The 17,823-nt window shown below is 36.0% G+C and overlaps 2 protein-coding genes across 3 annotated transcripts; one reads left to right on the top strand and one right to left on the bottom strand.

Moving 5' to 3' along the window:
- Window positions 1–322: 322 nt before the first annotated feature.
- Window positions 323–3,085, top strand: LOC113228578 (nudix hydrolase 8-like). 2 transcript variants are annotated; one of them, XM_026461933.1, is made up of 5 exons: window positions 323–528; window positions 935–1,159; window positions 1,554–1,645; window positions 2,165–2,375; window positions 2,585–3,085. In XM_026461933.1, the coding sequence occupies exons 2-5, from the start codon at window positions 1,054–1,056 to the stop codon at window positions 2,968–2,970; spliced, it is 795 nt and encodes a 264-aa protein (XP_026317718.1). In that variant the 5' UTR covers window positions 323–528; window positions 935–1,053; the 3' UTR covers window positions 2,971–3,085. The 2 variants fall into 2 exon arrangements, with proteins under 2 accessions (XP_026317718.1, XP_026317717.1); XM_026461932.1 differs by having other exon boundaries at window positions 838–1,159.
- A 274-nt stretch (window positions 3,086–3,359) lies between these two features.
- On the bottom strand, window positions 3,360–8,594 carry LOC113228577 (Golgi to ER traffic protein 4 homolog). Its single transcript, XM_026461931.1, has 4 exons — window positions 8,467–8,594; window positions 8,099–8,381; window positions 6,494–6,804; window positions 3,360–4,264 (listed from the first exon to the last, which is right to left on the bottom strand). The coding sequence occupies exons 1-4, from the start codon at window positions 8,577–8,579 to the stop codon at window positions 4,021–4,023; spliced, it is 951 nt and encodes a 316-aa protein (XP_026317716.1). The 5' UTR covers window positions 8,580–8,594; the 3' UTR covers window positions 3,360–4,020.
- Between the last annotated feature and the right edge of the window lie 9,229 nt (window positions 8,595–17,823).

Here is a 17,823-nt window from a genome sequence, read left to right as displayed (position 1 = left end):
CTTGCGGGACAATTTTACAAAACTTTACTAGGTACAATTAGCCAGAATATTGAACAGTACATTTTTTTATTATTTTAGATCATGTAGCATTATTTATATTATTAATTTCTAAAATATGGTGAGAATGCAAATCAACACCCTGTATCGTGCATCTCACTCGAACTTGTAGTAAAAGTAGTGAAAGATCGCTATTTGTCCCGCTCGCATCGTTTCTACTGTATAAAAGACAGGGGAACTATCAACGCAGACAGTTCCTAGTTCGTACTGAACTAAAAATGATGAACTATTAAAACCGTGCAAGACGAATTAGTTCATGTCGGCCAGTGTCGGAAATATATTCTTAATAGTTCGCAGTTCATGAACTATACAAGCTTAATGGCATTCCGACGCGCAGGCAGGAGACTGCCCATACACTATCCTGCGGATGGCCCACGTATGGAGTCTAGTAGGACCCAGAGCTTGGCTTGCACGACATTCATAATCCAGCATTACGCAGCGGACGGCAAGCCGGACTGCAATGCAGGATAAGTAATACCCCCTTCTTCTTCTTCTTTTAAATGTTATGGCTCCATCGAAATAATCAATGATTTTGCCAATGTCAAGTAAAAATAACTATGTACGGTAGTTTAATATTATTATAAAAATTATACAAAAAAAATGGCGATTTCGCCAATGTCCTGTGAGAATCTTCTTCCATACCCCCTTTTAATTTGGTAAATTCTTGTCAGCGAAACGTCAGTGTCATACTCGTATGTCATCCATCCATATGTTTGACGTTGACGTCTCACATGCGTAAGTACGTAACCATACCAAACGTACGATATCTCCTATATCTAGTTGTTTGTGGTATGCCAAACGTACTCCGTCGTACTCTGTGTGCGTAACCTTGGATTTTGAAACCTGATAAAATTAAGTATATTTATTCATTCGCTAGAATCATGATACAAAGTATGTAAATCGTGCCTGATAGTCACTAGCAGTCGCCTAACCCTTATGTATGTGGAGAGCCAGGAAGACATCGCTATCAGTTAAATTCTTAATTTAATCACAAACATGTCTTCAAAAACTTTTACCGGCTCTACAGACAGATATGGTGGAATAACAGTAGACTCTGAAAAAGAACCCTGTGAGCCTGACCAGTTTCAGAAACATTTATCAGGTAAGTTTATCGCATAGTCATTATTCAATGAACGTTTTGAAAACGTTATGAATTCCTATATAAATATTTTAACCATTACTTTAATCTCATGATTTAAAAACTATAAAATCAAATTTAAAAGAAAATTAACAATGAAAGTACGCAGTAGCCTTTTTTTAATTAACTCAACATTGTTGTAGATCAAGCACACAAACAATTACTTTGCATTGAGAGGAGTCATAAAGATCATACAGATAGTAAATATTGACGAATATCAAACCTGTTCTATTGTTCATATATCTATTTGCAACATGAAAAGTCAAAGGTCATTTCACAAATGAAAATGTTTGTTACTGAACTTGGTTTCCTGTCATATGTGGTACCTCCTTATATCTATTTTTCGATTTTGTTTCAGATTCTCTGGAGAAATGGTTTGAAGAGAAGAAACGAGCTGTGTGGTTCAAAGTCAATATTAAAGATGCTACTTGGGTGCCCGTACTGGCTAATGTAAAGATTTTTATACATTCACAAGCAGCTGGATGTAGTTAAGCAAAAAGAATCCAATCCACAAAATTATCGAAAAATGAGTTGTGTGTGTACCCAACAGTTCCTAAACTCTCTTAGATCATCCAAAACAATCCGACATACAAATGTAAATAAATATATCTGCAGTTACATAACATTATAAGTTTTCAAAATAAAACAAAAGTGAGAAACTCTATTAAATTTCAAACTGCCATATCTTGAAAGTGACTAGATGTGGATTCGATCCTTTTTGTTTAACTACGTCCAATTGACAACATGAAGAAAATTCATGTCAAATGAAGAAAGTATGACCATGATGTAATTTCAACCTAATGAATAAATGAATCTTAAGCCTTAAAGAAAACACATGTAAATATAAATGCCTTTTATCTAGCTAATGAATTTTCAGCAAATACATTCACACTACAAGTCTTTTGTATATGTGTTACTAAAACTCTTATGTAGTAGATAAAACAATATAAAATCTATCTACACTTTTAGGAAGGTTTCAACTTCCACCATTCAAGAGACAGCTTTGTAATGATGTACAAATGGCTACCTACAGACAGCTCTTCCAATTTGCCTCCGCCTTGCCACACCAACCTTGGTGTTGGCGGAATGGTCTTTAATGATAAAAACCAGATTCTAGTTGTCACAGAGCAACATTTAGAATATCCTCACTGGAAGTTGCCTGGAGGATACGTTGAGAGAGGTAAATCTAGGATTTTCTTATACTTTGGACGTTGTAGCTATTGAAATATAAACCAAAATTAAGTATTCTCTAAGAATCCACATCAATAAAACTTTGAAACAAATAATTCTATACACATAGCTATTATATTATGTATAGAATCATAGTTAAATAATAGCTATAAGAAAGCCTGCTTATATTCACAGGACTATGATTGACATGTTTTTCAGGTGAAGACATAAAAGATGCTGCAGTCAGAGAAGTCAAAGAAGAGACAGGTATTGATGCCGTATTCGAATCAATGGTAACCTTACGGCATACTCATAACATGGCATTTGGAAATTCAGATATCTATGTAGTAGTAAAACTAAAAGCGACATCAGAAACCATTACGAAGTCAGACATGGAAATTAAAGCTTGCAAATGGATGGATGTAGACGAATTCCTCAACCATCCACATGTTCATGAATTCAATAGATTTCTAGTAATACAGGCAATGGACCTCAACAACAGAAATGTAAAACTTGATTTTAAGAAAAATGTAATAAAAATATCCACATGGACAAAGGAGATCACCTCTCTTGTAGTAGAGGACACATTAGATGCAAAGCTATGAAAAGTGTACAATATTATCATAAAAAAGCCTAGGATACCAAAGGTATAAAATAGAACAAAAGATTCCATAAATAGTAGCTGTGATTAGTTGACATAGGACTATCATGTATGTACAAGGTCAAGAGCATGTCAAGTTTTGATTTAGCTTATGATACAGTCCAAAGTGGCTTGATGTGTTCTTAACTGCACTTATAACATTCATTAGTAGGCTAGGATAAACACATATAAATTAAACTCTATGCCACTTATGTGTGGTGGATAGTGCAATGACTGTTCTTAAGCTGAGTATGGAGATAATTGTTTAATTTATTCATAGTTATATTTTTGGTAATCTAAATATATATTACAATGAAATCAAATATGGCTGTACGTTTATAATAATAATTTTATTTTAACTGGATTTATTGACAATTAAATTATAGAAAAATCTTACAACTTGTTTTCAATCCCAAGCAAAATGTAACTTGATTTTTATTTGTAATGGTAGTTAATTTAGTGAACTATTTTTACTTTATATAATAAAAACAAAGTTTAATGTCAAGGCAAGAATAGCCATGGTGTTACAAGTTAAAATTAAGCGTCAGTGATGCCATTAATAAGGTACTGAAAATATTTATTAACAAAAGTTATGTATTATTTTTCATTATTGGTATTATTTAGCTGGTATGGTACAATGATCTGATAAAATTAATTATAAAGTGAGCCCAGACAAAGCCAACATGTTTTTATTTATAAAAACACATGTCCAAATACTATCACTCTTATGTTTAAATTATATTTATAAAATCCCGGCCCTTATTAATTTGGAAATAACTGTACTATACACTCTGTTAAACACGTCAAGTGAGACAGAAGTCCAATTTATGAGTAACCAATGCTTGCATACAGAATTAAAATTTTATGTATTTTCTCCCTGAATCTCACAAATTTCCACATGAATTGGCGGACTACTGCAAGATACAAATTAATATAAATAGGGTTGATGAATGCAGCCAAATAGCTGATATGTCAGTCGAAAATAATCCAACATTCTTTTTTCTAAATTACTGACTCAATCTAGGTCTGGTGCGGCGCAATTTGCGCCAAAGTCCCCTTCATCATCAGAACTTTCGGCTTCTCCTATGATTGACTTCAAAAGACCACCAATTAGAGAACCAGAATTCTTATTTTCTTGTGGAATTTCTATACCAAACCAAATGCGCCCAATATTGTCCAAATACACTGAATAATTAGGGTCACGCTTTATACTTATTGCATACCAGTTTCTTAGAACTTTAAATTGATTTGCTTGTCTCCTGAAAAAAAAAGACACTGGTAAAGATATCAATTAATTATTAATTACAAATTTCTATCAGTCTAATAGATAAAAAGTTATTGTGTCATTTGTACAAAAAAGTAATGCGACGAATGCTATTTATATAATTTTGGACACTTTATTTGAGTGAATCATATTTATTTGCACTATCGTTCAATAGGCTAATAAAAATCTAAAATTGATTTTGCTTCTTTTGAGTGTTAGTAATGTATTGAAGCTAGATAAAAACGCTTACCGACGACAACGAATCTGCTTGAGGTTACGACATTTGTCGAATCAAGCCGATTCACTGTCGACGTGGATGTTCGGCGGATCGAAGTATGGAAGGCTTTTTTAGTTACTTTTCAATCCTATGACCACTTGCTAACTAATATGATTAGGTTTTCCTCAGTCATTCTGATGTGTGGACTCAAAATTCTACAGTCGATGGTGTTGATAGGGTTGGTAGCACAATAGGAGAATGGCTGCTTCACTAAAGGTTGACGATTCAAATACCTATGATGGTATACGTGAGGCGCACTATAAGTTTCCGGAATGAATAAGAAAAAAATACTATAAATGGTCAGAAATGAATTTATTGTTTCTAAAAAATATTTTCCGTTAGCGTTAATGCTCGTTTTCACACGAATGAACCAATTTAGAAAACATTTTTTTTATAATATCAAGGACGGGACGAACAAGTCGTGTGCCTGATGGTAAGTTACACGCCTGTCCATAACAGTTGCAGTGCCACTCAGAGCTTCAAATCGCAAAGATCTGAGGAGCACTGCCACTGCGCCCGTCACCCTGAGACATAAGTTGACAAGTCCCATGTGCCTGTAATTTCACCAGCACCCTTACCCTTCAAAACCGGAACACAGTAATGTTAACATTACTGCTTGGCGACAGAAATAGGTAAGGTGGCAGTACTTCACTGGACGAACTCTTTCACAAGGAGCTCTACTGCTTACATTTATGCCACTCCGCCGTGACAATCTCTGTAACATTTTTCATACTCTTCGACAGCCCCTTCAGGCGATGGAAATCGTTGACCGCGTAAATGGTTCTTAATTTTTGGAAATACATAAAAGTCACAAGGTCGGGTCGGGACTGTACGCGGGATGGCTCATAAGGTCACCGTTGTTCACCTTCAAAAATTCATTTGTCTGTCTGACCGTATGAGAACTGGCATTATCGTGATGCAAGATAATATTGCGTATACCATTATTTTTACGGAGTTTGTTAATAACTTTCGGGAAACAAATGATCGTGTACCAATCACTATTCATGGTACAACGATTCTCCAAAGCAACAGTAGCCACGTGTCCAGATTTATTAAAAAAAGACTCAATCATCCGCTTAGAGGCACTTTGCATGCGCGTCACTTTGGTTGGTTTCGGTACATCTCGAAAGACCCATACGTTCGATTGCTGCTTTGTTTTGGCACCGTAACTATAAATCCATGTTTCGTCACCTGTTAGTATGTCCCACACCAAATTTGACGCCCCTTCGTTGAATCTGGTAAGTAAGGTAAGGTAAGGCGCGATGTATACAACCAATTTCTAAAATGACGTCACAATGTAAAAAAAACAAGTGACATTCAGATGAAACAAACTGTATTCTACAGCCAAAGAGTTCCATTCTCAACTGTTGTAATTACTTTTTAAATATTGTTACGTAAGTGGCCAGTTCCGGAAACTTATAGTGCGCCCTATGTATGTATATAACTAAAGTTCTAAGTTATGTACATTTCCGAATGTAACCTCTTGCTAACAATGAAGGTAACATCTTGGTGAAACCTGCATGTTGAAAAATGATCGCAACTTGGAAAGCATGTGAAGCCATCAACACACACTGGTGGTTTGTGACATAAAACCCTCTGCTTTGCGGAGATTCATGACAAGTAATGTGATGGTGCACGTAACTCAATACTGGCCGGCAACGACGATGTCACTGATCGAACGTCATCATCGTCGGCACCGTAAGGACGCCGTTGAGAATATGCAGTAAGGAGTGTCAAGTTGCATTGTTTAAATTTGAAGCACGACGCACAATGTCTTTTTCGCTCTGATTGCACATGGACACAAAGCTTTTTTAATAGCTCAAGCCCAGTCCATGTTGATGAGTGTGGCAACTCCCTAATTCCGAAAACTTTGTCAAAAACTAATATGACTATGTTTTAATTCCTTATATATTGTAAATATGAAGTTATGAAAAATTGTATACTCACTGTTCAATTGCTCTCAAAAGAAACCATAAGAAATTTAATAGTGGCAAAATGTAAGGGGGGCCTTTGTCATTCTTTATCCTGGGATGTGAGCCTGTATACCTATCAAAGGTCTCTGTGGCCATTTGAACATTTCTCAGACACAAAAACTGTAGAACAGCCTGTGTTATAAACAAGTCTATCTCTGATTTGAGACCTTTTGTTGTATGTAGTTCTATCAACATGTTGGCATACGCTACCCCATCACTAGAATGCAAGAAATGTCTATGTGCAGCTGTATATTTTTTTTCCTTCCAATAAACTTCAGCAATTTTCTGTAATGTAAATGTTTAACAACATTAATACTACACAGATTAAATTGGTGTATTAAAAATCTGGTTATAACATTATTTTGTATAATTGTTTTAACCTGTCATTTGTAACAGGTATCAGGACTAATTACTACACAGATACTCTCCTTGCAATATTGTATACAATATATAAACACATTGATGACATTGAATCTATCACCAACACGTCCCATTGCTAGACAGGGATATCCTCTAAGGAGATGGATTAAGTAATAATTACTACACTGGCCTGGTCTGGGCTGGTGACTTCACACATTTTCCTAAGGTCGTAAACCCATGATATGCAGATTTCATTACAATGTTTTCCTTCATTGTTAATGAAATATTTTTGTAGTAAACTAGCACAAAGAACAATGTCTAAGCTCCATAAAGTCCTGAACCAGCTAAGAAAAGTTGACGACCATCAATTGCAGATACAGGGTTTCATTTGTATTTCCATTTAGTTTGTAATTATACTGGGTTTATATTTTTTTAACTAGGTTTGTTAAGCAACATTTTGAGGGTATGTCAATAATGAACATTAATGTGTTACTTTGTAGTATAGAGTTAATTATTATTCTAAAATAAGTATTCTAAGGTACACATTCACAGTAATACTTAGATTGTAATGAATATGGTAAAAATGGTGCAAAAATATTGATATTTTTAAAAATACTTTAAAAAAATGGAATGCACTGATAGCATTTATTTTTGAACGTATACTACACCTTAGATTTGGATATTTAAATTTGTGTATGCTACCACAAGGTCAAATCAACATCTCATATGAAAAGCAATTGTTTTGTCACTAGGCTATTGCCGTTATTACAAGTGTATAATTGCAGCACTTGAGAGTGTCATGTTAAGGATGACTCACATTAGACCGCGCCGGAGCAAGCCGTGCCCGAGTCATCCAAACCTCCAATGTGCTGCATATTTATGAGCCTTCTCCGAGGCATTAGAGTCTCATACGTGCGACTAGTTCTTAAAGTAGACAGAGTCAGAGAGTGTTCACATTACAACAACCCGAGGCGGGCCGGGCCGCAGCCGAAGCTCGTACCAGCTTCAAGCAACTCGGATGTCTCTCGTCACGGACACTGCACATTGTAATGTGAATCACTTCATATAAAATTTACGCAGCATTTCCAATCCGAGTCTCGTACGTGGCTAGGCTCGCACCTCGCACTGTCTAATGTGCATAGTCCTATAGTCTTAAATTCTATAATTGAACTTCAAAAATGTATTAATTACTGTATGTTACACATGAATACAAAATTACCTTATGTAATAGCGGGTGTCCCTTTTTATTGCTGTCCATGGACCATTTTACAGCATTTGTTAGAAAAGATTCTCTCTCCGGAATACTGGAGTCCATGATTTCAAATAATTTCGCTAATTTATCGATCCATTCATCACAGGGCTTAGTTTCGGACTTTGTTAACACGTCTACAACAAGTATTGCCAAATCGGCTCCACTACCGTGTTGGTCCCGTTGCAGAAGTAACGTCGATCCCTTATACAATAAATTTAAGAGGTCTGGGTATTTCTTTTGACTAAGATATCTGAAACACATAGATGATTAGAACAGTATATTTATTAGGTTAGAGCGAAGAAAACGAAGGTACCACGTCTTATACGAATAATTACCTGAAATATAACGTTCTGTACATTTGATGCGCTTCATAGTATTGTCCTGAATTTACAGACGCTTCTAGTTTATCTAGGACCCTATTAACGCCTCGCTGTCCTGTTGCAGCCATAGTTTATTTTCTAGAAGATTCTGTTTTTCTTCAATTTCTTTTTCACAACTCACATTGGACAATTTACGCCATAACCATAGCTAGTTCATTCTGTATTAGTGATTTGTGGTTCATTCAACCAACGACAAGAAAATTGCTCAATTGAAGTATAGAGTTAACGATGTTACCATTTAATTTTTTGTGTAAATGTCAAAAACATTATTGGTGAATTCTCCTTATTTTATTATAGTTGCTGTAACTCACCACTAGGTGTCCTCACCTTCTAAACTGACTGTCAAAGGTCTGTTAAGGTCACGACACGCGGAATTACTGTTACTTTGGTGCCGTAACAGATGGCACTACATAGTAAAAAAAAATTGACCACTCATTGAAATTTTTGATTGGCGTCACAAAAATGCAGGTTTTCTTTCACATTTAATCGATTTGATTAACAGATAAGGCAAGCAACGTTTTAAAAGTCTGAATGCAATATTACTTACTTTTAAAAATAATATATTGACTCCATGAAACAAAATATTCCAGTATATTTAAAGTACTTCCTTCCGTGTCCCAAGAGGTCTGACGCCTTATACCGTGTATAAAAAACAGTACTAAAAAGTACTAAAAAAACCGACCTCAAAAGTCATTCATCCCCTAGTTTACCACCCTTAGAGGTGGAATATTTTTTTCAAATTCAAATGGGACCACACCTGACGTACCCTCTCTCCAACAAAAAAAGAATCATCAAAATCGGTCCACAAATTCCGAAGTTATCGCGCAACATACATACAAAAAAACATGCAGTCGAATTGAGAACCTCCTCCTTTTTTTACAGTCGGTTAATAATGTCATTATAAATATAAAAACATGTATGATTGATTACTAAGAAAGTTCTGTAAGAAAGTGTAGTGTATGAAAATAATCGAATTATTTAGGATAAATACTCGCTATAGTAAATAGTAAGTATTGTATGTACGTACATACCTAGGAATCCACTTTTATGTACCACGTTTATATCGAATGCAATAAAGTACGTACATCGTTCAAAATGCTTAAAAATGATTTTATTATTTAATTCCCTGGCTGCGTAAATTAAAAAAAACTGATCAACAACAATAAACATAAATCTTAATCATATCGTATACAAATTGAAATTCCCTAATTTAGTGCCATGTACTGAAATGACGTCACCGACCGCCAAAATGATCCCGCTAATTAGCAACTCAAAGTCATGTAGAGGGTTAGGAGTTAGGAGTGTAGAGTGTTATGCGTTTCAGGAAAGGATAATTTGGAATATTTTGAGTATTTTAAACCTGTCTGTTTTTCGCGTCACAGCCGTACAAGGTCACATACATCCACCTGTAAGAATTCATTAATTCATAAGATTTCATGTTAACCTATCGACTGCGAACTGGCAACCGGTACTATCTCAATTTTGATAATTTTACAGGTTGAAGAAAAGAATTGTTTGCATCATTTATATAAAATAGCATCTGGTTAGAAGTTAGTACAAGTTGAATGAATTCTATTCTGGCGCCAAAATTAAACGTATCTGAGATGGAATTTCTAGCAACGCTACGCAGTATGAAATAGTATAATTATCCAAATACTCATTACCTTCCTGAAAGCGATATTCTGGTCGTCAACAGCAGTTTTAGTTTTACCGAATTAACATTCGACGAAATCTTAAAGATTATAAATACGATATCTTCTAATGCTGCTGGAAATGACGGAATTTCGATGAAAATGATTTGCCTAACCTTACCACTTTCGTTGGTCGCGATAACAAGTATAGTGAACACATCATTAAAGTCAGGACAGTTTCCGAAGAAAATGGAAAACTGCTATTATTAAACCGATGCCAAAAAAGTCTAATGTTGAGTCCATAAAAGATTTAAGACCAATAGGGTTGTTGCTGGCGATATCGAAAGTGCTGGAAAAGGCTGTTAACTCTAGGCTTCTTAAGTATCTTGAAAGTAATAATAATAATATTATTCCGCTTACATCAATCGCGCTTTCGAAAAAGGTACAGTACCTCCACTGCCTTATTGCACGTGGTGGATGAAATAAGAACGGCTTCTAACAATAATCTAGCTACTATTTTGGTTTTGTTAGATTATAGTCGCGCTTTCGACAGTCTCGTGAGGAGTAACCTTGTTTATAAACTCAAACAATATGGGTGTACCGACCTTGTGTGTTCGTGGTTCAAAAGTTATTTTAGCAATAGAGCTCAAACCGTTGAATGTGTCGACCATGATGGAACAGTGGTAACCTTACCTGTACCGCGCGGTGTGGTTCAAGGATCCATACTAGGACCGACTCTATATACCGTCTATACTAGTGACTTGCTTAACCGCATACAATCAGGTAATACATATGTACGCGGATGACACACAAATCCTGAAACATGCTGAACCACAGAGAGATAAAATACTTACAGCAATTCGAGCACTTAATATGGACTTGAGTTTGATATTTGATTGGTCCAAAAATAACGGCCTTTTATTCAATGCGCAAAAATGTTCTGTTTTGATATTGGGCACAAAACATCAGATTGGGTGTGTTCATGATGTGCGTCCTGCCATTATGATTGATAAACAGATAATACCTGAATCCATAACACCTAGAAACCTTGGTGTTTTGTTTGATGGCTCTCTGAACTTTGACAAATATGTGAATTCCAAAGTTCCTAAATTATACGCTGCACTTAAACAACTAATAATAATAATAATAATAACGCACACACCCAACCCGCCCCGAAATAGGGAAACCCGATGTCGCGGGTGCCGTGGACACACACATAGACAACCAAAAATTACACCCAAACTCACGAGAGAAATAAATGTAGGCCATACAAATATTTCTCCCGGCCCGAGAATCGAACCTGGTGCCTCTGCGTGGCAGTCCGGCATGATAACCGTTCGGCCACGGAGGCAGTTAAAGTTAAACTGTATAAAATAAGACCCTACTTGAGTACGGATGTAAGACGTAGGCTGACGGATGCTCTTGTTTTGTCAATTGTCGATTATTGTGACGTCGTGTATGGTCCCTGTTTCAAGAAAAGGGCAAAAAAATTCAAAGGGTCCAAAACGCATGTATTAGGTTTTGCTATACTGTTCCGCCATACCCCTTATTTTAATACCTATAATATTCCGAACATGACGAATAGGCGAATGTTGAAGCTTGGCAAACTTGTCTTTTCTTTGAGGAATAATCCGACGCCCCCCGTATTTGGCATAAACTAATTTGGAATGATAGAACGGAGGGCAGAACTCGTACGATACGCTATCCGAGTCTAAAATTATCATCGACTCCTAGATTATATTTATTTAGAGGCAGTTTCCGCTTTGCCGCTTCTAAATGTTGGACCGATCTTCCACCGCCTGTTAAAACATGCAAATCATCATATACATTCAAATATATGTATAAAGACTGGCTGCTGAACCAATAGAAGACTTCGTGCTGTTGGTTGAAAGTAAGGTAGGTTCTGCTAAGTTAATATAATAATTAAAAATATAATTATATTAATAATATACAATTAAATTTCATGCTCTGCCTGTTCTATTTTATACATGTAATAAAATGCTTTTTACACTATTTTGCTGCATGGTCGGTGCGTGTATCATTTGTGGTTTTGTATAGGAATTTTAACTGGAATTTCTGTAGTATTTATATATAATAGTTTATAATTCATATGAGTGAGGTGATTTCTTAGTTATACATATACTTAATTAGAAACTGTATACTGTGGTGTCTACAGCGACAAATATATTTAACTTGTACTTTACATTATATACAAGGTGAAGCCTGAAAACCAGCAAATTGCTGAGGCTGTTACCTTTTCGTCAACACTGATTTAGATTTTAAGCCACTATTGTAAGTTTTTCTTCTCATTGTTGTGTTGAAGAATAAAGTCTTTTTATTTTATTTTTTATTTTTATAAAATAGTATTAAAAAGTAAAATCTTTACAAAATTGAGATAGCACCGGTTGCCAGGTCACAGTCGCTATGTTAATTTGTATTTTCTTTATCATTTGGATTAAATTGCGGTCTAATTTAACAATACATTTCATAACAAAAGACATTGATTGTAATTTACAATCGTAAGTACCAATGTAGCTATTCACTGACAGCTATCTACAATAAATACACACCCTTACGTACACCGTACACGTACACACACACGCACTCGCAATCAAATTCCAGCCCACACACGCATATTCGTTCAGTTAGGTACACGCAGATACACTTAGCGAGAGGTACTGCTTGTATCTATCTTAGAAATTAAAGTTATGAGGGTTATTTTAAAAATACATACATACAACAGATTTTACCAACTAAAAAAACCATATTAGCCTGTGGAGATTTCAATGTAAACATGTTGGAAAACTGTTCTACTTCTGTAAAACTCATTAATTTATTTAAAAGTTTTAACTTGATCAATCTTTTTTTTGGAACCAACTTGCATCACTGCTTCATCGTCTACTTGTATTGAAAACTTTTTTTGCAACACAAACGCAGTATCTAAATCAATAAAAAATTGCTTAAGATCAGACCATAGCGGCCAATTGGCTACGTTAAAATGTAAAATGAGCAAGAAGGTACACCAATTTCTCTGCAGACCGATTACCACAGAACGAATAAGTAGATTTCAAAATAATATAGACAATAGTTCAAATGCCCTACCCCATATACCGAAGGTTCCAAATATTTTATATAATACGACATTTAGTTGTATTAAAAATGAATTTGATAATGCACTAACTTTCCATAGGGATATTAAATTCAATGACTGGGCACCAGTAGACATTCATAAGAGTAGGTCTCGTTTGTATGAGCTATATGCTATGAAAACTTATAATACTAATTCCAGTTTTATAGAATACGAGCCCTGTACCCCACCTAAGGTGGAGTCGGGCTCGGCCTGCGGCGCGTGGTTGGGTTCAGTTTACGTTCATCGATGGCACAGCAGTTAGTACTATAAGCGCTTGATGAGGAGGGATAAACGATTCCCGATTATGACTTTGTTTTAAAAAAATTGAAATAGCTCTATAATGGCGGCCATTTAAAAATTGCAAAAATATATTTTGACCACTAATTTGTATCAAACAACTTAGAAGTCTTTTCGTGCCAATTTTCAGTCCGAACAAAGCAAGTTTTTTCAACAGCCATTTACATAAAAAAATACGACTATATCGAAAAAAAAACGAAACAAAATTTTTACCCTAAATTATGATTGAAGCTATGCCATTTTCAGTCGAATTAGAAAAAAATTATCTACCGCTAAAAAAGTTTGTATGGCAGCCGTATTGAAAAATATCGAAAAGAAACTTTTGACCCCAAATTATGATTATGGAGTTTTAAAGACCTCCACATGCCAATTTCCAGCCGGATCGAAGCAAGTTTTTCTTCGACCGCCATTTTGAATTGAATTGAAATGTAAAATCGACTCGTCCAATCATAGAAATAGGGGAAAGGTGTACGAGATGATCCATGGAGGTAAGATGATCCTTTTCAGTTGTAGCGAAACTAGTAACGTCATCTAGATATTTTCTTCGGTAAATTGTAGGCCACAATGTGCCCTCTCATCAGTCAATTCGTAATGGCGATGTGAGTGATGAGTTCATTTTTGTGGAAAAAAATAAAAATCGTGTGAGTTTGATCTAAGGTAAAGTTGATTAAAAGCGTAGGCAACTTCCATTCTAAGCAATCAATTGCTAAGATTTTTGTGATGGTGGCTTTGTATGATCCTTTTTACTTTTTTAACGGCGTGGTAACAGTAGACAGCATACAGGTTATTTTGCCGAACAAAAAATGAAAATAAGTAAGTTGGGGCAAGATGATTATTGTTTTGGTGTACGAGATGACCCGTGGGGATCATCTCGTACACCAAAACGTAATTTGTATATTTTTCTGAGTACTGAAACCCCTTAATTAAATAGCTTGCAATATGAATAAAGCAGAAGAAGACTGGATTTCGTTTACATGATCGATCTCGATTAATAACAAATATAAATGCTTTTTCTTGTTTTAGACCAGGCCGCGTAAATGTAAAAGAAAAACCATTCGTGGTGGGTGGTCGGAAAACTATGATCTAACTAAAGAACTAGAGGCGTAAAAAGTAGGACGCCACATAGATCGGCAAGTAAATAGTTCGCAGTAGGTACGCGTTATGTCATTAAAAAGACGGGCTAAAGGTAAACATAAAGGGTCTGTCAGTTCAATGAAATATTTAGGTAAAAAAAACTGTTTTCATCAGATGTGTTAAACAGGAAATCCAGCTCGTAAAAAGTACATTAAAGATGTGGAGACGAGGACGGATAGCAACTTGCCATAAAAAACAATATTGCCCGCCCTTAGGTACCTGTAAGATATAAATTAATTTTAGACTATTTGTTCTCGAAGTTCCGTAAGTGTTGTTTCATATACCTAGATTACATAAGTGAGGGTTTCGTTAAGTCTAAAAAGTTGTTGTTTTCATTTCTTTCTACCAAAACCTAGAAAGTTTCCTAAATATAGGCAAGGTGATCCCGTGGATAACCCTGTATACAGCCTTTGCAAGCAACCGTTCTCCCACTGAGCGGTGAGACGAACTCTTTCACAAGGACCTCTACTGCTACTAAATTCCAGTTCCATGTCAATAAGTTTTATTGGCGAAACCAAGTGGCAGAACGAACATGTCGTGCGTCTAGCGTTCAGCGACACGCCTGTCCACAACAGTTAGAGTCCCACTCAAAGCTTTATTGTTGGCGGCAGAAATAGGTAACTAGGCAGTACTTCCCTGGACGAACACAAGGAGCTCTACTACTCCGTATAGTATTATATGGTGTGGTATTCCCTATTCCATCATTAGAACTTAGGATCATACGTTCTCCCTGCTTTATTATTCATGAATGTAAATCTGGAAAAAATACACACGTTAAATATTGTTATACAAGAGAAATATAGTTACGATCTCTTATAATTTGACGATTTATAAACGTAAAAAAAGAGGACAGAAAACTGATGTCTATATGACAACTACTTTGACATTGTTGACGAGCATTTATTACGTTGATCAAATTCTAAGTTAAACTATTCAATAAGAAATCTTTCACGCCAACATGTAAGTACCTAAAACAGTAAATATTGTGTAATGCTATTAGAACATAGAACATGAAGACAATGAAGACTTATCTATATATGATAGGTAGATAGCTTTATAGTAACTTGTCCCATCTTTAAGCAACAACTATCCGCTAAACAAGTACGATATAGTTATCGTATATCGTATCGTATCTAATTTTTTATCGGATCAGCTAAATATGTTAAATAGTTACCACGAAATTAAAATTGTTTTTCTAAGTTTCAACAACTTCGGTGGCCCAAAGGTTTGCTCTGTGGGCGCTGACCAACTTGGAAATAAATTTTTGTAAATTAATTCTTGTGTAGGTGTTCTGGGTGAAACCTGAAATGAATTCCGTTACTCTGGCACTCATAGTACGGGAAATGCCCTAGTTTGAGGCCAGGTAATTGATGTGGTTGTCTGGTACCAAAAAAGGTTGTGATTTCGGTACGGTTGCTTATTCCTTTTTGGCAGGTTGCTCCCATCAATCCTGCTACATCCAAACTGACAACGAATCCAGATACAGCCGCAATGAACTTGTTGGTGTGGGAGGCCCTCATGTGTACAATAAATCAAGATAAAGAAACCTTACAATCGATGCATTGGAACTGCATAATTTATTTATTTATTGCAAATAGAGATAATTTTATTATTTAAGCTAAAATTCGATAGCCATGGATCTAGCCGACTTCCCCAATTTAGAAGATAAAAAACAGACAGTGCAGAAAAGTGAAGGAGAACAAGTGCGAGATGGAAATAAATGTCCGCAATCAATAACTGTAACTACTACAAAAGAAATATTATCAAGCAAAGATAAATCTAAGAAAATTGAGAAAGTTACTGTGGAGACAGAAACAACCACTAAACTGCCCGATGGATCGACTGAGGTCAAAAAAGAAACAAAAATTTCTGCCTCCGAGCTTGGTAGAGAAACACCTGAATCGCATTTAGAAGGTTTTGCACCATTAGGAGAGCCGAAAATGGAAACGACCAAAACAAATGAGACTGTAAAAGATGGTGACAAAATCATCAAAAGACAAATAACCGTTGACACTACCACGCAGGAGTACCAAAATAATGCAGGAAAGAAAAAGTTAAAGCAAGTCGTAAAGACCACAACTGAGGACACACAACCTGATGGTTCGGTAGCAAAATCGGTAAAGGAAGCGACTAGCATTATGTGTGAAGTAGAGAAATAGTGTACAGATACAAGTACTAGCATTGGCATAATAAGGCTCAGCGCAAATGGGCGGACAGGAAAGCAGAGGACATTAAATTTATCAATGTATATTTTATGCTATCGCAATTGACACGCATAAATTTCAATGCTCTGAGACCAACCGAATTGAAGTATCGCAACGCATTTCTCTTTTTTTTTACTGAAGTGCACGCTAGAGGATGGCGCGGCGGGAGGCCGGTATGCGACGGAATCCAGAGGCATGCGCCGGGTTCCATTGTGTGTCGGAGCCTGCCTGAATGTGCTGAGGATTTTGCTTTGTAATCGCTAGTGGAACGAAATCAGATCCCAACGAACGACAGCATGTCGGCAAATGCCACGGCATTTCAGTACTTTGCGGTACGCTGGCGGACATTCTCACAGTATCGTAAAGGATATGCTTCTTCACTGTGCGCTGGCGGGCATAAGATTCTCTTCGATGCTTTCCGCGCCATCCGCCGGTTTGCGCTTGCCCTTACAAAATGTGGGTTCTGCATACTTTTTAGGCTTCATTATAAGCCAGTCATGCCCCTTTAGGCTGGAGTAACCTTCCCGATTTTGTCACCCTTCTCTTACGCCATATTGTACTTACATTCTGTACCACAACAACATAATTAGTATTCGATTTTTGTCTTACACCTGGTTAAATTTGGTTTATTTTCACTAGTTAAACAAACTGGACATTATTTTTGTAAATAGTTTAATGAGTTTTCATATAATAAACGGTTACTTTTGTAATGCTCGTTTTACACATAAGGAAACGTTGTCAGAAACAATTAACAGATATATAATTCCGAGAACTCAACAATGTAAGAAAATCCTACAAAGCCTTGTCGTAACATATATCCGTCGACTCACGGGATAGCACTCTTTTATTTATTCATCCACTGTTTGGTCTCGTACTTGATCTATAGAAGCTCTACTGTAGCTTGCAATCTAAATAA

Source organism: Hyposmocoma kahamanoa, unplaced genomic scaffold (assembly GCF_003589595.1).
Source record: "Hyposmocoma kahamanoa isolate Upper Pololo Valley unplaced genomic scaffold, ASM358959v1 232, whole genome shotgun sequence".
NCBI lineage: Eukaryota > Metazoa > Arthropoda > Insecta > Lepidoptera > Cosmopterigidae > Hyposmocoma > Hyposmocoma kahamanoa.
Note: the sequence above shows the minus strand (reverse complement) of the source record. Positions and strands in the feature narration are given on the sequence as shown.

What these genes read in the sequence shown, in the direction of transcription:
- LOC113228578 (XM_026461933.1), top strand. Translation starts at nt 1,054, where the DNA reads ATGTCTTCAAAAACTTTTACCGGCTCTACAGACAGATATGGTGGAATA. An exon ending in GTTTCAGAAACATTTATCAG is followed by an intron (nt 1,160 to 1,553) that starts GTAAGTTTATCG and finishes ATTTTGTTTCAG; the next exon opens with ATTCTCTGGAGAAATGGTTT. An exon ending in TGGAGGATACGTTGAGAGAG is followed by an intron (nt 2,376 to 2,584) that starts GTAAATCTAGGA and finishes CATGTTTTTCAG; the next exon opens with GTGAAGACATAAAAGATGCT.
- LOC113228577 (XM_026461931.1), bottom strand. Translation starts at nt 8,579, where the DNA reads ATGGCTGCAACAGGACAGCGAGGCGTTAATAGGGTCCTAGATAAACTA. An exon ending in TACAGAACGTTATATTTCAG is followed by an intron (nt 8,382 to 8,466) that starts GTAATTATTCGT and finishes TATGTGTTTCAG; the next exon opens with ATATCTTAGTCAAAAGAAAT. An exon ending in CTTTTGAGAGCAATTGAACA is followed by an intron (nt 4,265 to 6,493) that starts GTGAGTATACAA and finishes TTTTTTTTTCAG; the next exon opens with GAGACAAGCAAATCAATTTA.